General features: G+C 39.6%; 1 protein-coding gene across 8 annotated transcripts in view; it reads right to left on the bottom strand.

Annotated features, from left to right (window-relative positions):
- Nucleotides 1–14,559: 14,559 nt before the first annotated feature.
- Nucleotides 14,560–21,955, bottom strand: part of KIAA0586 (KIAA0586 ortholog) — a 132,115-nt gene continuing 124,719 nt past the window's right edge. For 3 of the 8 annotated variants that reach the window (XM_032344323.1, XM_032344324.1, XM_032344331.1), the window contains one exon: nucleotides 14,561–16,872. In XM_032344323.1, the coding sequence (XP_032200214.1) occupies nucleotides 16,721–16,872 (152 nt within the window). In that variant the 3' untranslated portion in view covers nucleotides 14,561–16,720. Of the gene's footprint in view, nucleotides 16,873–21,955 lie in introns of all 8 variants that reach the window. The other 5 variants (XM_032344326.1, XM_032344328.1, XM_032344329.1 and 2 more) reach the window with 3 other exon arrangements.

The raw sequence follows: 21,955 nt of genomic DNA, 5'->3' as shown, positions 1-21,955 counted from the left end.
AATGTTCTAATGATTTAGTGGGGTACACATCAGTGGTATTAGGAGGCAGCATTAATCAGAGTATGGAGCTGGCTTCTGAAAACCATTAGGTAAATCCCAAGCTCTATGCTTAATGTATTCACCCTGAACCACAGTCTGGAAGGAATGAAAAGATTTCACTGCCATGCTTTTAAGCTGCCTTCCCATTAGTAAAACTAGAGTGTGTGTGTGTGTGTGTGTGTGTGCATATTACTTGAAATTTTTAAAGTGCATTTTAAGATGAACAACCATTAAAAGGTCTCTTTGCCATGTGTCTCTCTGAAGGAAGAAAGGCCAGTCCCCTTGTTATACAGTCTGAGGAGGAAGGCTTGCCCTGGGTTTCTAGTTGAGTGGTCAACCTCAAGAACCAAAATATAAAACCAGAAATAATTCATTTTTCTAAAAAAAAAAATTTTATTTATTTATTTTTAGAGAGAGAGACTGTGAGCAAGGGAAGGGTTCAGGGGAGAGAGATAGAGAGAGACAAGCAGAGTCCCTGCTGAGCATAGACCCTCAAGACCCTAAGATGTTGGCCTGAGCGGAAGTCAAGAGTGGGGCACTTAACGGACTGAGCCACCCAGGCACTCCGAAATCATTCGCTTTTTAAAAAATAGTTTGATGTCACTTGTTGGAGGAATATTTTATGAATACAAAGACGCTGAAATAATCATGTGGCAACTGTGATGAAGGCAGTTGTAGAATCAGGAGCCATGGACCCCAGATTAAGAATAGGATAGAGGACGCACACTCTGTATCTTCTCGGATACTGTCTTCTTATTGACTATCCCATTAAGCACACACACAGACACAGTCCGGTTTTGTTTTGCTTTGTTTCGAAATGGAGAGTAGCCTGGAAGAGCTGGCAGTGCTGAAAAGAAAGAGGAAAGAAAGGCCCCAGTATAAAGACCAAATGCACTCGTTTTCTGAATTTTATTTTTTTAAATGTCCCAATCAGCTCTGGTCCAACATAAGAAGACATTTCTTTGCAATTTGAAATACACTCTTACCAGCAAAAATTGATCAACCAAAATTAAAAAAAAGATACTCCCTAGAGCTGAGCTCCCACTTCCAAATTTGCTCAGGGGACCGAGGGTTCCCTCTGCTTGAGGAGACAAGAGGCAGTACCTTCAAAGCTCACGGGGCCAGTATTTCCCAATGTTGTTCCTGCTGCTGCACGCCTATCATCACCCGCCGGGCCCTGGGACCGAGAGGGCAGTGTGGGGAGTAGGTGGCCAAGTGAGGGGAGCTGCTGATGAGAGAGAAAGGAGATGATACTCTTTCCGAGAAAATACCTTTCAGAATAAAGAAAAAAGCAAGAGAAGAGGTCAAATGTGATCGTAGGCCTGGGCAGCATTTAAATCTGATAGATCCCTGCTCTCATGAAGCTAAGTGGATGAGCAGACATTAATCAAAGAAAAACATAAATAAAATGGTAATTGCCAGAGAGCCTGCAGCCTTTGTACTAATCACCATTTCCTTCAAAAGCCTCCCTCCACCTCGTTGGGAAATGACACTTCTCAGGAGCCGGGCAGAGTTTGTGATTTTCCTTCCTCCTCCTGCACAAACCACCTTATCTTTATTTACGATTTATCTGACCAGTTTACAGTCTTCAAGAGCAGATGTTCCACCTGACCTCAGATAGCTCCACTCGCCAGGAGAGTGTCGCTATTCTAACTGATTACCTTGTCAGGCGCTCAGGGGACCTACTTCAGAAACAGGTTAGCAACTGGCTATTTTGGAGTTTAACACATCATTAAAAAAAAAAAAAAACAACTCCAAGTGATCTCAGAAAAGTGTTGGTAGATGTTCACAATGAGACTGTATTCAAGTGGCAGGGTGCCTACTGTCAATGGCTCTACACGTAATGTCTCTTCCACTGTATAAAAACAGTCCCCTTCATTTTTATTTCTAGACTCCTACCCCCTGGTAGGATGATCACTAAGAAACATACCTGCGTCCTGCACCAAGGAACATTTGACATACAGTCTGTGAAACCTGAAGAATCTGCATAGTTTCCCTTCATTTTCCTGTAAACCAAATTCTCTAATGACATTTTCAGCTGCTCTAGAAATCATTGATCTGATTCTTTATTTATCCAAATGCATTTCAGGAGCAGAAAACACCTATGTTCAGTGGGGAAGAGGGATGTTAAATGTCTTCTTTTCCAAAGCAAATTCCCAGTTCTCCCTGATTCACTGATTGAGCAGAACTGACTTGTAGGTGGTAAATCAGAAAAAAAATCTATAATCTTGTTGGCGCACCATTCAAGCCCATGGTCTGAAGCTAACAATTTCTTGACCTCTGGATAAAATCTCATAGTTTATGTTGTTTTTTTTTTAAATCATAGCTTATCTACTCACTCTTGGATGATAACTAATATAATCACATTGTTAATTAATATATTATTATTAATACTTAGATGATAGGTAAAATCATGAGTCACACAGGCAGCCCCCACAGCTGTCCACTCATTCCTAGTTAACAAGAAGCCCTCTGATCACTTCCAATCACAAAGAAAACACAAATATGGAAATGTTCAGTCTTAACCTTGAGAATTCTGAGCTGCACTGAAAGTTGAAACCTCCCCCTTTCACAGATCAGGGCTCTGCAGCAGGAAGACCTAAAATGGGGAGAGTCTTCTGTTTCTTTGCTTCTCCTACTTCTGCTCTCTGCACTAGGCTTCCCTTCTGCAGAGGTTAGAGAGTGGTGAGGGTAAGAGGAAAGAAGCATAAAAGATCTTACTCAACCGACACCAGTGTTACCTGGGGTTGGCTTCCTCTTGCTAGACTATAGCTGTCTTAAGCTGACGCTCCTAAAATTGGATGAATAGTTAAAGCTGACACCTCTTCTCGTGGTATGTTTCTGGGTTCTTCAGAGCTCACTGAGGCAATATTAGACTGTAACTCTTTTAACTTATGTAATGCATTTCCCTCTGGCTGGCAGCCCCAGGGAATTTAGTGGCCCAGCCCCTGCTGGAGGTCACATCTGTCCTCTAGGAAGCCCCCTTGGGGGATGTAAAGTGTCTTCAGCATGTCTCTCTCCCACACCGCCCATCTCTGGTCCAAGAAAAAAATACAGATCCTTGCACTTTCCCCTCCCCCTGGTGGGCCGCATGGTGAGTTCCCACCTTCCCAGTGAAGGACAGTGCTCTTGTCCTCTCTTCCCTGCTGCTTCAAAGTAAATGCCACCGCTTCTCACCTCGAGATCCCTGAGACAACAGTTCAGCAGGTTCCTCAAGCTCCCAGAACACCACAAGCCCTCCAAGGGGTCTCCTTTCAGCTTTTTGCACTGGGACCCATCAAACGGCCACCACCCCAAACAGTCCTCTCCTAAGAAATTCTCTCCAATATCCGGCATCAGCCTTTATATCAATGAGGTAGGTGTTGGGCGCTAGGTTCTCACTACCCTCTTCGCAGGTGCTCTGTTAGTGGGCTAGCACCTCACTTTAGAACAAAGGCATACATACCACTTATTATCTAGCCTTAGAGTGTGAAAGAGTTGCCTTTTATCTACTTGTGAAGAAGTCACAGTCAGCAACTCAGCCCTCCTACACATTGTCAGTGTAGCTGCCACACCAAACCCGAGTCCCACAATGCCTTGCTACGCTGCCTGCACCCTATGGGCCAAGTGTTGGGAACCACGTAAACCAAAGGAAATATGATAAAATCAGAGCATCACCCATTTTCTTTGGGAACAAGATGCACTTTCATGGCCTTTTTCAAAACGACTTCAAAGCCAACATTCACACCAGCAGATGCCTATTCAGAGGGCTCATCCCTGAAATAGACACGTAGAGAGCCCACCCCCGGTACTCTTCTCCTAGGCTTCCTCCAGATGGTTTCATGCCTTTTATTTTGGTAGAACTGCTCTGTACCAGTTAAAAGTTCCAGCCAACTACCCTGGGCCAATTTTGGTCACAGAGCACCAGTCATTAGAGTTTAACTTTTCTGGAAAGAAGACCTCTGAGGCCAGGTGAGCTTTAATTGCCCTTCTTTTGTTAGTTCAGACCTTCATGTTATGCCAAGAAAGCATTAGCCTCATACCTTGTTTATACTAGAGAAGAATGAATGGAACAAAATTGCTCCTTTCCCCCTATTGCTAAATCACTCTTTTCTTAATAGGTTGAAGCTAACTTCTTATAAAGCCTTAACAATGAAACATCATGCTTGAAAGAAAGTCTCAGGTTCTTGGCACCAAGCACCGCCAACACTTCACAGTTAGATTTTCCCTCGTAGCTAGCTGTTCTTCTACTTTCAGCAGGGGTGCTTTCTGGTTTTTATAGCCAAATGGGATGAGAGAAGCAAAACAGCAAGAGGTATTCATGTAGTCATATTACATTAAATTTCTCTAACATGCAGTTCCGTTAGAGTTTCCTTTCTCCCTTACAGAATACCATTGTGTATACATTAGGATTTCAGCCCTCTAAAGCAGGCCTGCTCACAAGAAATAGGAGATTAAAGAACCAATGTCTCTATAGAAAGAGAAATAACATGTCAATTGTGTTTATTTGTTGGTTCCATGATTTATGCTTTCTCATGTGAAGACGGAACAGAGGGAAGAGGGCACGTGACGTTGTTTAGATAATCCCTGAAGAAAGTTGGAGTTCCTCCTTCAGGAAAAGGCTTGCCTTTCATTTAACATGTAAATGGTACTGACAGCTCATGGGTAAGAGAAAGATTTCTTATGTTCTAAGAAATGAATTCAAGATGCACCTAATTTAGTCTCCAGAGAAGGAAGATATTTAGCATTCTAAGGAAGAAAGAAAAAAAAGTGAGGGGGGTGGGGACTAAGGAAGAAGCCCATAAAAATGGAATACAGGGACCCTTTCATGAACTTTTATGCTCAGATGGATATGAGAAGAATCAGTGCAATTTGAGTTTCAAAGTACATATTAAGAATTCTTTAGTTGCCCTAAACACATTTCAACCTCACTACACTTCTCTTCCTAATTAATTCTCCATTCTATCTGGATGATTAAGTCAAATAAAACAATATGCTTCTGAAATATGCTTAAAAACTTCTGAAAACTATAATACGAAAGAGAAAATATGTTGATAAAGTTTCTAAAGAGATAATCTTTTTCACCTCGTTGTTCTTCTATTAGGAAAATGGGTGGCAAAGAAGTGCCAATTTGAGGTCTACTCGTATAACCTATAATTTCACAAGATTCCAGATTGGCGCATATGATTATCATTAATAGGTATCGGAAAACTTTTGTGTGTTAAAGGACTATGGTCTTGTGCTAGGTGTTATATTCATTTCTTCCTTATGATCATTATTGCTGCTTTCCAGGAAGTTCCATTTCTAAAAGAGAAAATCCAGATGGCAATGTGTAGCGAAAAAAGGAGACCTAGCTAAAAACAAAACTATGGTGTACTGGTCATGCTTCAGAGGAGAGAAGTCACAACACATACATGTACACTTCTCATCATTGGTTAGTGTTACCACAGTAATACCTGCAGTGAAAGGGAAGATACAGTGATGTACCTTCCAGAAACCTATCAGGGGACGACATACACCGTCTTCAGCACTTGGAGAATGTTCTCCCTCTTCTAAACCAAAGTTCTCGAAAGCAGTCATAGGATGAGGCTATAAATTCATTGTGAAGCACATACTTTTCTTATTGGGAAGTTTAAAGTCCCTGAACCTTGATATACGTTCATCTTACAAGCAAGAGCTTTGTTTACAATACTGAATAGCCAAGGGGTCTTAGGTAAATGCCAAGACCAGATTATTGCCTCTTATAAAATTATCCTCCCAAAGGAAAAAGATTCTTATTAAAAGCGGAGGATTTCAAAGTTGCTTTAGAACTGTACCTCTGGGTGTTATTTTCCAGGCATCAGAAAGCATTTGTATTCAGCTGCTCTCTGATCCAAGTAAAACACTTCTAAAGATAAGTGAAGTTTATTTCCTCGGTTAAGGATATCTTTAAATGACAGATGCAGGACAATAAAAGGCCTTTTTCAGGAGCATATAAACTGGAACAAGGACAACCAAATTTCAAGACTGTTGAGAGATTGAGAAACCTAACAGGACACCTCACATTTAACACATTCTCAACGGACTTCAGACTTCCTGGCTGTTCCTGAACTATTTCCCATGAAGCAAGGCATCATATATCAGTGTCAAAACACACTCTGGCTGATACTTTCCATAGCCCTCGGACAAGTCCTCAACAATTTGGGCTGCATGAGAACCAGCCTGTGGAGGAGGAGGTCGTTTTAACTTGTGTGAATGATCTCATCGTGACCAGTAGTGCATATGCATTCACTCACTTGTTCATTCAAAAAACATGTGAGGTCTCTGGCCTGGAGTAATGGTTCTCAATTCTGGCTAACCATCAGAATCACTTGGGCTCTTCCACTAGCTATTGATTTGATGAGTGTGGAGGGGGCCTGTGCATCTTAGTCTTTAAATGGTCCAAAGCCAGATTTAGAAGGATTCCTTTAGTATTTTAGGATATCATTGATGAGAGGAGGCTTAAATGCAGTGGGAGATCAAGTTCTTTTTTTTTTTTAAGATATTATTTATTTATTGACAGAGGGAGAGACAGAGAGGGAATGCAAGCAAGCAGGGGCAGAGGGAGAGGGAGGAATAGGCTCCCCACAGAGCAAGGAGTTCATTGTGGGGCCCGATCCCAGGACCCTGGGATCATGACCTGAGCGGAAGGCAAATGCTCAATGACTGAGCCACCCAGGCTCCCCTTTCCTCCAAATTCTTGAACCACCCTTGCATCCCAACCTCCTACTCTGTTCCTTTCTCCTTACTGAGTTCTAGGGCCTTTCCACACTAGAGCCAGTGGGAAAGACTGAGGCCAGAACAGAGAGAAGGGAGGAGAAGGCTCAACAAGGAAGGTGTGGCTACCTTTCCCTCACCACTTTACTGCTGCTCCTATCCTAGCTTCAAGTGATGTTAAAGTATCTTACAACAGACTAACCCTCTGGCCAGTGACAATTCTAGAATCTGGACAAAATATAAAAACCAATCATTAGAAGGCACTGAAGAGTGACCAAAAGCAGGCAGGAGCTGGAGAACATTTGTACCTTGAAAGAAAGAAAACACACTTACTGAGAAACACATTTTTACAACCACTTCCAAGTGCCCATGACCATGGAGGATACACTCAAGGAAATGGGGAAGTCTTGCTGGGCTTGAAACTCAGAATCAGAGTTCAGGGCTCTCAGAAGAGCTAAAGACAGAGCAGGGAAAATTCCATAAGAAGGGAGTAGATGTGGAGGAGGTATGGAGGAACCCCCATATTTGCATACAAACTCAAATCTTTAGCTGATTCCTGAAGTGCACATGTGCTGGGTGAAAAGCCAAGGAACACAGTGAAAAGCAATGGGTAGAAGCCTGAAAGAGCTGAGTAGAGATGTCAACAGTTGCCTGATGCTTGAGAGATGGACTTCAGGATTCAACTCAGGGGGGCTTGGTAAACAACTTGAGCATCTCGCTGAAACCCTAGAAGGGTCATAGTTTAAGAATAAGAACCCCATCCAAAGGTTAAAGGCTATGCCTTTTTTTTTTTAAGATTTTTTTTTTTTTAAACTTATTTATTTGACAGAGAAGATCACAAGTAGGCAGAAAGGCAGGCAGAGAGAGAGGAAGGGAAGCAGGCTCCTTGCTTCACAGAGAGCCTGATGCAGGGCTCGATCCCAGGACCTTGGGATCATGACCTGAGCCAAAGGCAGAGGCTTTAACTTACTGAGCCACCCAGGCACCCCAAGGCTATGCTTTTTAATGCCAACCCTATTAAGATTCAAATATGAACTCCTACCTGAATTGCCTAGGACTCACTTAAACCTGAAAAGATCTCAGGTTTAATCCCTTTTTGTTTTTGTTATTTTTTAGAACATGGCCTACTTCTACTTGTACAAGTCCTTATAATGCTCACATTGCTAAGAGATAAATCTAATAAGAAATGCTGCTGATTTGAGACCTCAGATCAATAAATGTAATTTTTGATTCTTAGATTCATTATATTCCTACAAATGCTATCTTGTCCTCCATTCCGTCCATGAATAAATATTTTATGGTGGTGGATATATATGCAACCTTCTTTAGTAACCAGGGGAATTGGTACATGAGGCAAAAATCATGGGACTTGAAGACTTACAGAATTACCGTCATATTTTTCTCAATGTCCAAATAAATCATCTCAATGGTTTGAGTTTTCCATGAGGATCCAGTCTAATATAATTGGTAGATATGAAAGGCTGTGTTCCCCTTATCTAAGTTGTTCATGGGATGACTTCAAGTATCTCTTAATAAAACTAGCAGAAAAGGGACATAAAGTATCTAAAGAAAAGTTACAACTAGACATAATTTTGGTCTACATAATTAGAAATTTGTGGCTATATAACTATATAATAACTATAAAATTTGAAACTAAGTAATTTTGATCATGATCTGTTCATAGGTAGATACTCTCTGTCTTCCAAAATAAAAACTAGTCTGTCATATTCAAGGCCCCAACTCAGAGACAACTGAGAGAATTTTCAGGATTGCCCGTACAAGAGCTTACAAAGACATGAGACCAGGGATGTTAAAGTACCCTTTGCATATTCCTAACTGTGCCCCTTCCTCTCTAGTTGTTCAAGAAAGACAAGAATGCCTGATAGGGAGTGTTAATTGAACAGAGGTTTACACCAGAAGTTTATTACCTATCTGAACAAATCTCTTGATTTGGTAGCTACAATATACCCACCCTGCGTGTGGGGGCACCAGTGGCAAACTAACTGATCAAAACTTCTAAGGGCACCCAGGTGGCTCAGCTGGTTGGGCGTCTGATTCTTGGTTTCAGCTCAGGTCATGACCTCAGGGTTGTAGAATTAGCCTTGCATCTAGCTCTGGCTTGAGATTCTTTCTCTCCCTCTCCCCTTGCCCCTCCCCTTGTTTGCACATGCTCGCTCTCTCTCAAATAAAAAAATAAATCTTCAAAACAAACAAATTTTTGTGCTTGGCTGATTAATGTTTACTTCTGCACTAACTCTGCATTCCACATGCCAAACAATCCCTGATACTTTTAGGCAACACTCAGCTTTTCTGTCAGCTGGTTGTCGTACTGATTTTGAAATCCTATTGTCTACTTTGCACACTTCAATTCAAGATCATTCACATTCTAATCCCACCACCTACCAGCCCTTCTAGATGAGTACGAATCCATCACTTTTAGTGGTACCTTCAGCATAAGGAATGTCTAGGTCCTACTAAAGCTACACATATGCCTTCCCTATTACTCAGAAATATACCCCAAAGAAATGAGTGTGTCTGTCCATCAGAATAAATATACAAGAATATTCAAAGCAGCTGTATTCATAGCAAAGAGTGGCAACAACCCAAATGTCCATCAACAGTAGGATGAATAAATAGATTTGGAATATTTATACAACAGAATGCCACATGGCGATAAAAGAATTGAACAAACTATTGCTATATTCAAATGCATGTATGAATCTCATAGACATTTTGTTGCACAAAAGAAGTCAATAAGAAATGAGTTTATATACTGTATGATTCCACTTATATTCAAGAACAAGCAAAGATAACTGATGGTGATAAAAGTCAGAATGGTGGTTATCTCGGGAGGAGGAGGCGTGTGTTTTGACTGGGAAGGGGGCAGAAAGGAACCTTCTGAGGTGCTGGGAAATGTTCTGTCTCTATGTAGAGGTAGTTACGTAGGGATATTACATACATGAAAATTAACTGAGCTCTCACAACTAGTACTTTTCTGTATAAATTATATACTGTAGTAAAAAGTAAGAACTATACACATGGAATGGCAGGTCAAATCTTAGTCAATCCTGATTTAATACTATTTGTAGATGGCTCTTATCTTAAAAATGACAAAGGCATTTCCTATGCCAGACACACTGTCACCACTGAATATGCCGCTATCTAAGCTGCTCCCTTGCTTAATGTTCAATCTGCCCAAGGAGATGAACTGATTCCTTGGACTGATTTTGCACTCTGGCGAAGGAAGAAATAATAAACAATACAGATTAATAAATATGAATTTTAAATTACTGACAACTTTGGGATGTTATGGAAACAAGGTATATCTTTTCCTTCTTAAGCTACTGATAAAAAATAGTAAAGATTTGGGGTGCCTGGGTGGCTCAGAGGGTTAAGCCTCTGCCTTCAGCTCAGGTCTTAATCCCAGGGTCCTGGGATTGAGCCTCACATCTGGGATCGAGCCCCACATCTGCATCTAGCTCCCTGCTTGGTGGGGAACCTGCTTCCCCCTCTCTCTCTGCCTGCTTCTCTGCCTGCTTGTGATCTCTGTCTGTCAAATAAATAAATAAAATCTTTTTAAAAAATGGTGAAGATTTTAAAGATTCATTATAATCTATTCAATATTTAAAAATGCATCTTTAAGGTAGACACTCAAAGACAACCTATTTCCTCAGAAACTAACAAACTCCCTTGTTAATTCTCATGCTAAATAAGCAGGTTTTATTATGCAGACTGTAAGTTTTAACCATTTAGACTGGGTATAACTGGCTTGTAACAATCAACCCAACCTTCTGCAAAGCAATATTGACAATTACAAAGACATGTTCTCCAGGAAGACAGTTTCTGACAATCTCCAGACAGCTGCTTGGGAGTACTACAATCCATCCCAAGGATATTAATTAAATTGCCCCCATGATTGTTTGCATAATGAAAACAATTAAATTCCATAGTAAACAACAAAATGTATTTTTCAAACTTTAACCAGGAATTGGTAGAATCATGTCTTACCTATAACTAATATAACTTGGGTAAGCCTGAAAAGGCAAAACAAAATACTGAAACTCCTTCTCAAGGTCCTGTGAGCATTTATAAATAAATTTTAAAAAACTATCCTGGTCTTTAGGCTATAAACATGTATCAACAATAATCTGTAAGTTTTCAGAGTGAATAAAACCTATTCCTTGAAAAGCTACTGATGTGACAGAAGGAAAACATTGCTAGACTCTGTTTCCAACCCAGGGAATTCCTACTTTCCTTACCAGTGAGTAGGGAACTCATTTCACTGTAATAGTTATACAAGAACTCAGCAGGATTTCTCTCCCAACACAAAAACTTTACTCTCCATTCAGGAAGGAGAGAAAGAACAAATGAGATAATGAAGCTAAAACTTGTCCCAACATGGGACTGGCAAACTACAAACCATGGGATAAATCTGGCCTGCATACTGTTTTCATATGGTCCATGAGGGGGAGAAAAAAGTGCTTGCATCATTTTAAAAACGTACTAAAAAAACAAAGAAGAAAACAGAACATAGACTATGTGACAGAGACCACATGTGGCCTGCAAAGCCTATATAAAGCTAACTATCTGGCTCATTGCTGAGACACTTTGCTAACACCAGTGCTAAACTATCAAATATCTGTAATCTGCCTTCCCCTACTATTTTGTCACTAGTGTTAATGGCCACACAATCACCTCCTCAGAACTCAAACTTTCTTCCTAGGACAAGATTCCCTCAGTCATTGAGAAGAACTCTGCCAGTTACTGTACTTGGGGGTATGCAGACCTAGCTAAATATTGTCAGAAGCTTATTTAGAATATTATCTTATCTTCAACATATTCAAATCACTTTTTGGAAAGGGACATCCCCCAAATCTTCATATGACTTCTAGGACAGTGGCCAGGTCTGCTAGAAAAAGAAAATGTGTGTTAAGTAACAAAAATGGCCACAAATTCTTGCCAACCCGCACACGTGCTCCCTTCCACGTGACTGTGCGGATCTTCCTGCCCGGAGAGACAGTGTATTTCTCTGCTCCCTGAGTCTGGGCTCCGACATGCAATTTGCTTTGGCCAACAAGACAATAACAACTTGATACAAACAGAGGCTTGTAAACGGCTTGTACACCAGAGCTCGCCCTCTTGCTGTTCTCAGGAACCCTCACACCAGCGTGTGAATGAGCTCAGGCTGGCCTGCTAGACGCATGGACACATGGCCCAGATCCCTGTGTGGCCTCGCCAACAGCTGGCACCCACCAGACGTGAGAGTGAGGACCTCAGCTACCAACGGACTGTAATGTGTGTGTAAAGCCAGGCAATATCAAGAGGAGCAGGACCAGTCTGGTCTCAGATTGGTCCCAGCTGGGCTCAACCAAACTGCTCATCCACAGAATCATGAATAAATAAATAGTTGTTTTACGCGGTAGTTTGTTTTGCAAACACAATGATACAGATGCAAAAATGCCTTAGAACATTATCAGACTGAAGCTTGGGTCATCTTGACAACAGAACAGTCTACCCAGGGTTTAATATGTTATAGTGAAAATGAGCTTCCAACTCAGATCGATGGGATTTCCACTCCCATGAGTGACTGCGAGTTGAGGCTAACCAAAACCCTTGCCAAAGCAGATGGCTGAGAGGCACAAACAGCCTACCCGAGACCTTCAGATCCAGCAGGCGATTTTGGAAGGGCAAACTCCACCCAACATAATGAAACCTGACGGAACTTTTGTTCCGTCCACTCAAACTGACTAACTATAATGGGCGACTGCCTTCCTTTTCTATACTCTGTAGGACTCTACTTTCCTTCATTTGCCCCCTCCCTTTTCCGAAACATTTCTTTTTCCTTATTTCAAAGAATGATCAGACCATGACCTCCTCGGCTAGACTGACCTCGTGTTGAACCTGTTATCCATTGGGAACTCCAAAGGCCACTGAAATCATGGGAACACCTCTGCTTAGTGCTAGCAAACAACCCCATCAAGGATAGGATCTGAACACGTCCTCTATACTTCAGAACATACAGAAAATACTTCTAGAACCAGACACTCAGACAGTTGTCACACAGAATTACACACAGCAAGTATTTTATCCAAAGAGCAAAATCAACCCAATCACCTCTTAAAATAATCCTGGGAGTCTATGGTACTGTCAGAACCCATGCAGTTATTGGAGAAAACGACCAAAGGAAATAAAAATACACAGCAAGCTTCCTGAGCAATTCCCTGCAACTCTTTCAATGGTACAAAATACCTCCTATACCACAACTTACATATTTACTCCTAAGGTAACACATTATGAAAAAATAGAAAGGAAAAAATCTTTGTTTGGGAAAGTATGCTACAAAATGTCCACTGAAATAGTATCATTGTCTGAATAATTTAGGGAAAAAGACACACTTTCAATGATACCTATAGACCCTATCAATTATGTAGTTCCAGGCCTGTTCTTGGGATTTCTTACTAGCTACTATGAAGATTTAAACCCTCTTTAGTCCCCACCATCTGGGTCTCTTCCGAGGTTTCAGTGGAGTGACCTCCCGGAGGTTAGAGGAGCCTATTGATTTCTTGAGGGGCTTTTACCTGGTTTAGAGGTTCCTGAACTCAAGAAATGTATCAGGAACTTATCCTGCACTATGACTGAAATTATAAATGAGACCATTCACATCACAGACACCCAGTGAAAGAGCACTGATTTGCTCATTCCCTTGGCAATTAATGGACCATCACACAGTTTTACAATATTTATTGGCCTCACAAGGGGGCATCTGTATTCTGGCTAACATATCCTATTGTTTCTAGGTAAACACTTCAGGACAAGAAGGAAAAAAATCTTTTTAAAAAATACAGACAAAGGCTAATTATTCTCAAAGTTTTGACAGTCTGTGACTTGGAATCTACTCTCCCAGCATGGGCTAGGTCCAATAAAAGACTGGCATTCTGAACTTTTCTAAACTATAATGATGGGATCTCTCATGATAATAATCCTGTTTGTTTTTCTCCATTCCATTTTTAAGACTGTCTTTAAAACTATGGTGGAACTGATGTCTGATGACCAAATGATGATTCTATGGTAGGAAGAGACTGAATTCCTTGCGTTTAACCTTCATACCCTAGGAGAGGCAGATGACCAAAGGGAGGGAGGACATAGCCTTTACAAGGCTATCCAGCCTGGTCTGTAGGTAGACCACACTGCATGCCCATGTCCTTCACACTCAATTTTTTTTAAACAGGTACACATATGGACAGAGGGTAGAAAAGGGTACTGCAGTGGGATTTCTCAGCAGCATCACAGAAATACTAAGGATTCAGCTATCCACTATTGTCCGTTACTCACCTGCAAGGAAATGCCATAGCATCAGGGCATTTTTTAAAAGAGAAAAATGTTCCAACTACAGAATTATTCTTGGATTAGGGGTAGTAATCCACCATGAACTATTTTGTTTATTTTATAGAAAAATGTTTTGAGTTTTTAAATAGAAAAGCAATAAAACTGATCTAAATATATATTTAGCATTTAAGAAGCAAAATTAAGAGACCAGGAATAGGTAAGGGATAAGAAATACACTGACCTAATCATCTTTTAAAAATGGAAACATTCATGTAGGAGTCTATTAATGTGCACAAAAGGCAAATTTGCTTTAGGAACATTTTGAATCCTGCTATCCTGATGTTAAGGCATGTAAGCCTAGCAATATTCACAGCCTTGATCTTCACAGAGTCTGCCTCTTGTAGCACGTTTCCTAAATAGTTCATTCTAGAAGTTGAAATTATAAAATGAGGTTTCTTAAAACTTGTAACATCAAAAATGCCATTTAATTTATTTTACACACACAATTTATTCCAAAAGGATTTGAGGTGGTTGGCGGGGGAATACCTACAGGAGTAGCCCTGGCCAGAAATCCCATCAAACAAAATACAGATGAGCAGACAAAAAAAAAGTACCCCCCCCCGAAAAGTTTAAGCAAATGAGGAGTGGAATAAATCAAAGCTTATACTTCTACCCTAAAATTAGCAAAGGTGAGTTTCCTACAGTTGGTGGGGGTGGGGGGAGAAACGACCAATACTTTTAAAATATGCTTTTGCTAAAATTAAGAAACATCCTTCTCAGAAAGCGGCAGCTGTGAAAATGAGAAACCAAGGCGTCCTGTCCAAAATGAAGCAGCGTTCACCCTAGCTAGAGATTTGTAGATGAACATCAAATACCAAGTATGATACAGAGAATAGCATTTTTCTTCTACTTGTTTCATGGGAACGATTACAAGCAGAGCTGTCCAAAAAGCAATACCAAAGAAAAATGGGTTCTAAAGTGAAACCTAAAGCATTTCAGTTACAGAATATCCGAGAAGCTGGAGGAGCTGACATAGGAAGAAATGTGCGTGAAAGGCTGACACCTCTCCATAGGTTTTTGCAGCTTCTGTCTCTAGTGAGAAGACATCCTCAGACTCTTCCAGAATTCCCCAGGCAGTGGGCCCTACTAGAAGCTTAAGGAATTCTACATTGCTCTTGAGTAATTTTTAACTTCGAAAGTATATTTTAACCACCTGGGAAGGTCTTTTTTCTTTTTTAATACCAATGCCCAGGCCCTATCACAGATCAGTGAGGTCAGCGTCCCTGAGAATGGAACAGAGGTGTTTTTAAAGCTCCCAGAGACTCTAATGTGCAGCCAAGGTTGAGACACACCAAGGAACCCAGGGAAATGCTGAAAAAAGTCAAGGATGAGTATAGTGACTGTGTGTTTGAACTTCAGTTATGACAGGAAAATATGTTCAGGGAGATGAGACATTTTTGTTTATGTTTAAGTTTTTGTTTTGTTTTGTTTTATTGCTAATTCTAGGCTACCCTGCTTCTCACTGGGCTGACCCTCTGGTGTAAGATGCTTCAGTTCCTCAAGATGATGACACCCACCATTAACTGAGCTCTTATCTGGTGCCAGGCACTGTGCTGAGCATCACCCCCAACATTATCGATAATCCTCATTATCCTGCAAAACAAGTATTAAACCCACCTGCCCAGGCAGCCATGAAGAAGGGGCTTATCTGCTCTCATCACAGAGCAAGAAGGTGAAGCAAGTGAAACTAGAATTTTAGTTATGCTTTGGTTTTCTTTCAATTTTATGTGTTTATGTTTCTAAAGGTAATTTAGTCACATTTCACAGATTTGTAAAGTATAAATGTTTATAAGGCATACATGGAAGGTATAAAAAAATTAACCTCACTTAATTTTTTCCATCACATTGAAGTTCAAATACATAGTGGCTTCAGTCATCCTTGACTCCTATCACCTAGCCACTTGGTCCTCCTTCCCAGAAATAAGTTAGCAGTTTCCTGTTTATCCTTCCAAATACATTCAACGCGTCATTAAGCAAATGTATGTATGTATGTGTACGTGTGTGTACATACCACACATTTGGATTCCCCTCCCCACTGCACATGATGGTAGCTATTTTGCCCCCAGTTTTTTTTTTCACTTTAACGATATTTCTCAGAGACAATTCCACATCAATATGTAAACATTTTACAATTCTTTTTTTACTACATAGTACTCCATTATACAGATATACCACAACTTTTTTAGTCAGTCCCTTATTGACAGACATTAGATTGCTGCCAATTATTTGTTGTTACCAAAAAATTCGGAATGAATAGCCTTGAGCAACATCGTTTCATAACTACAGATAATTATATTCATAGAATACATTCTTACATGTCAAAAGTCATGCCCTTTCCACTACGCCAAGCTACCTCAGGATTCTAAAAAATAATTCAGACTCACAATGATTCATATTTAAATTATTTTATTTAAAAATTTTACCTAAATACCCAAATTGTGTTTTTGAATTTAATAAGAAATTAGAAATTGTTTTTCAGAATATGCTCAAAACACCAAATAGTTTGAGACATGGTTTTATGCTTGAGAAAAATGACTTCAAAACCAGTGGCACAAACACTATGCTGGCTCTGACTTCCCTTTCAGAAGGTATCTGCTCCTGAAGAGTCTGTGTCCCCCTGGACGGTGCTGATGCTCAGAGACTGAGAATAGTCCTCCAGCTTCACTGAGGGCAGCGTCACAGACATCTTGGTGGGTGACGTCTGCGAAGCAAAAAGTGGTACCGCTTTACTGCCTGCAAAAAGGAGAAACACATTCAGCTAAACAAGCATATCCTGAGTATTTAGATGCTGTAAGCTTTCTTGACTAATATCAGGCAAGGGCATCCAAACAAGGATTGCATGAGATCATTTCTTTCCTCAAGGAGCTCAGAGCTCAGAACTTCTCAGAGATAACATACACCTTCCTCCTCTCTTCTCACTCCCCTAGACAATTATGGACAACTTTTTAAAGTAGGTTATGATCTGACTATTTACACTCCCCTCCCCAACATTCGTTTGTTGAAATCTTAATGCCTGATGTGATAGTATTAGGAAGTGGGGACTTTGGGAGGTGCTTAGGTCATCGGAGGGGAGCCCTCATGAATGGGATTTATAGAAGAGGTCTTCTGCAGAGTTTTTTAGCCCCTTCCACCATGTAAACACTCAGTGGAAAAAAAGAAGAAAAAAAAAGACAGTGAGAAGGCGATGGCTGTGAACCAGGAAGAGGAGATTTATTTTGATTTCTCCAGAAGTGTGAGGAATAAAATTTCTGTTGTTTATAAGCCACCCAGTCAGCAGTATTTTGTTACGGTAGCCTGAATGGATTAAGATGATACCCAAGTGCCAAATGGACTAAGATGATACCTAAGATGTACCCAAGTTGTGGTACAATTGATAAATGCCAGGGAAGACCAGGTAGGGGTCAGAATCTAGTCTCTTGAAACCCAGACTTACCCTCTTACTCACTGTTTGTATGACCTCAGCAAATTGCTTCACCACTCAAAATTTCAGTCCTTCCATGTTAAATGGGTTACTAGTACCTACCTTGCTGAGTGTAATGAGGACAAAATAGTATCGGTAAAGAGCCTGACAACAGAGCTTAGCACTTAGCAAGTGCTTGAAAACTCAGAGTTACCAGTACCACTAACCAGTACTATTTAGTATAGTACTAGCGCTACTATCATTACGATTACCATCAAGTAAATAGCTAAGTCTAATTTTAAAAAAACACACTGGAACAGCCCTAAAATAAGGATTTGCTACTAAGTTACAAAAAGAATGTGACTTTAAAAAAAAAGTGATATGAACCATGTGAAAATCATCTGAGGTCAAAGGTTGCCAAAGCACTTTGTTTACCCTTTTTCCTACTCCTACAAAATGAACGCTCACCTCAGGATCATGTCATTAACGCTTGTTTCTGAGTGCCTAAGAGTGCTGTGCTATTAGTTAACAGAACTGATAGAAGGGAAACAAGGTTAAAGGAAAAAAGTAATAATAAAGTGATCATTCAAATAACATTGACCTTTGACTTTGGAAAGTACTTTTTTTCTGTAAAACAGACTTTTCTTCATGACTGCTACATTTAACCAAATACAGAAAAAAAAAAAAAATCTCCACTCCATGGACTGAGAGTAGTGGGAGGCAATAAAGAAGCCAGCCCATGGCAGAGGAGACAGTCTGGATGAAGAATTCATTAATATGTTAAACATAAATCCAGAGTTGACCATAAATGTAATCTATCTGCCTCTACCCTCACTTCTTTAAGTTTAAAGCACACCATCTAAGAACATGAAGAATGCCAACTTGCTATTATTTAAGACACAAAAACCCCTGTTTCAGATTTTATGGCTTTACTATATATACATAAAAATAATAAGCATCTTAAAAACAACTTATCTTTAATAATCTTAAAGAGATTTCTGAGTCAAGAGCCATAGTAATTTTTCTAAAACTCCTTTATATTTTTCAAGTAGTGTTCACAGTAATAAAGTGGAATTCTCCACTACATTTTATAGGGACTACGGTAAAAGTAGACATTTTCAGAAATTTCAGTGATGATTTAATCACAACTGTCCAAGATAATCGGAGTATTTGTAAAAGCCAAACTCCTTCACATTAGGAAGTCTTACAAAGACTTAATATTATACCATTCCTTTTTGTTATTTGTGTTAATTTCATTTTTTAATATAAAGGAGGGACAGAGAATAAGAATTGGCAACATTATAGCAACATCACAAATTATAATACCACAGTATAATCTTCTAAGAAGAAAACAAGCCTTATGTCAATTTGAATAGAATAAATATTTTAAATAAGGAGAGGCTTTTTGAAATTTAGTTCTGTCAGGATATGATAAATACTAAAATGAAGACGCAATAAGAACTGCTTTAAAAAAAGATCTTTATAGGACATAAGCATTACTTAAATGTTCTGTCATTTTACAAAGTCATGATTCAGAGCACACAAAATAACCAGGAAAAGTATCCAAGATCAAAGCTTACTTCATCAATAAAGTAAAAACAAATATAAAGTATAACCAACGCCAAGAGCAAAATTAATCTTCAACCCATAAAAGCTCAATGTCACCTTCCCCTACTAACTAAAGGAATGGAAAAAATTCCAATTTTTTCCATTCCTTTACTTAGTTGCCTATCTGTCAAAACCCTACTGATGCCAGATATTCTTTTTTCTGTTACGTCACAAAACTGCTTTACATGTACCTTCCTTTTCTACTATGTGCACTAAATTACTGAGTAAATTGCTCAATGATGTAACAAGAGCTATAACTTTTTTTGGATCTCAAAGATATTTGCAAGTCTCAGGGAACATATTAAATTCAATCACTGCAAAGTTATGCTATTTCTCATAGTTAATGGCTTCTACTTACACAGCAATTCATAATTGCAAAAATCTTTCTCCATCATCTTACCTCATCCTGACAGTAAGTCTGGGAGACAGAGAAGGCCACTGAGGCAAATGGACAATAAAGTGGGCTTTTCCAAAGCCTACTCTCACCAACTAAACATCCCTACAAGCCTACGGTTCTGAGAGATTCACAGATGAAGAAGAAATTGTCCTCATCCTCAAGAAGCACATAAGCTAGAAGCAGAGACAGACGTGTACAGCAATAGTTAGTTAGTGACAAGGAAGTTAAAATGACATAGAATAAATGAAACAAGATGTGATCAGGAGGGAGACAAACCATAAGTGACTCTTAATCTCACAAAACAAACTGAGGGTTGCTGGGGGGAGGGGGTTTGGGAGAGGCGGGTGGGGTTATGGACACTGGGGAGGGTATGTGCTATGGTGAGTGCTGTGAAGTGTGTAAACCTGGTGATTCACAGACCTGTACCCCTGGGGATAAAAATACATTATATGTTATAAAAATTTTTTTTAATTAATAAATTAAAAAAAAGAAAAAGTGAGTAAGTAACACAAAAAAAAAATGACATGGAAGTAGCAGTTGAAGTAGGATTTCAAGGATGTGGAAGGTGATGAAGGAAAAAACCAACAAAATAAAGTCAATTTGAAGTCAGTATTTTTTTTTTTTTAAGTCAGTATGTTAAAGGAACTCTGTTCTGAAATCAAAGTACTAATTGGATAAGGAATGGTGAGAGAGAAGGCTGTAAAGGAAGGTCAGGGTCAAGTTCTGTAAACAATGATGAGTCACAAGATTCTGAACAGAGGAGTTGGATGACCAAATATATTTTAGAAGAGAGAATTCAAACAGCTGTGTGCAAAATAAGGAGAGACAAGAGAGATCTATGGAAATCGTCCACTCAAGAACTGATGATCCTTGCCACTGGAAGTAGATTCAAGGATTTGGCGGAAGACTCCCAACTTATAATTAAGTATGGTCCTGAAATTACAGGGTTAGTTGACTGATTAGGCAGTAATTAGAACACAAACTAGCCTGAGGCTATGGGGTTATAAAGAGGTGTGGAGATACTGGGATCAGTTACATACTTGATGAGCGTGAATGCCTACAAGATATGTGAATGGACTTCTCCAGCAAGCAACTGGAATCAAAGGTTTCAGAGACCATCAGGTGGTTTTAGAGACAGAATTAGCAGTCATCTATATAGATACAATAATTAAAGTAATGAGAACAGTGATAACCTAGGGAGAGAAAATAGGCTGAGAAGAGAAATGATGACAAAAATCTGAGGAAGGACAAAGAAAGGCGAATGAAGAGAAAATAACGAAAAACAAAAGGGAAATATCAGAGAGATACATAGGAAGAGACCGAAGAGTCACACGAGGTAACAGATGATTTAAAAAAAAGTCTCGTATAATTCATCTAATTAATTCAAAACTGGAAGCGATGAGACATCTCACTGTCTTCTGCACTATAGCAAGTATCTCCATGACTCAAACTAAAAAAAAAAAAAAAAAAAAATTGGGTAAGATAAATTCCATTCATGTATTAAGCAATAGTAGGGGCAGGTAAGGAGAGGAGCAGTAATGATGTTTCAAGCTCAAGTCCCTTTATGATGGGCCAAGTCTACGGTCCAAATGAGATCTGCTGTCCAGTCACTTGGGAACAGTCCCATTCAAACTGTTAGAGTGAGGCTTCTGGAATAAGGCAGAGCAGAGCTCATCCATCTATCCACCCAACAAATATCAACTGAGCAACTACTATGTGCCAAGCACTGTTCCAGACTCTGGGTATATCAGCAATGAAGAGAACAAAGGCTCTATCCCATGGCCATCATAGTCCAACTGAGTGTAGGGCAGATGACACACACGTAAGGAAACAAACATAATATGTCAGGAGGAGATACGTGCTATAAAGAAAAATAGGTAATGGGTAAGAGGGATAGTGAGTGATAAGAGATTTTAGGAAAGTTATGTAACTTCTGCACACCCTAGTTTCCTCATCCTTAAAATAAAGATAAGAGTACATTTCCCAGGGGCTTTTATGAGAATTAAAAGGGATAATGCATATGCAGTGTTCTGCCTAGTGCTGGCACACAGAAAGCACTCACAACAGATCAGCTCTTCCTTTTAGGTAACTGGAAAGGAACTATCCCAAGAGGTAATGACCCTCAGGATGGGCTGCAAAAGGTAGTCTGCTTTAGAGAGGATAAGAATGTTTCACTGAAATGCACTGAGAAAAAGAAAAAAAAAACAAAACCACAGCTCTAGAAGGCCTCCAAATAGTTATGCTATTTTAACTCAAGTAATTATGTTTTAATTAAGCCAATAAAATGCACCATTTTATCCAAAGGTGTTTGTAAATGTGCATCTGGGGAAGACATTTACTTTATTTTGAACAGTAATTTTGAACTTTAAATAAGGACTTTTTAGACTGTGAACATTAAAAAAAAAAAAAAA

This window comes from Mustela erminea, chromosome 5, assembly GCF_009829155.1.
Source record: "Mustela erminea isolate mMusErm1 chromosome 5, mMusErm1.Pri, whole genome shotgun sequence".
In the NCBI taxonomy this organism is placed as follows: domain Eukaryota; kingdom Metazoa; phylum Chordata; class Mammalia; order Carnivora; family Mustelidae; genus Mustela; species Mustela erminea.
Note: the sequence above shows the minus strand (reverse complement) of the source record. Positions and strands in the feature narration are given on the sequence as shown.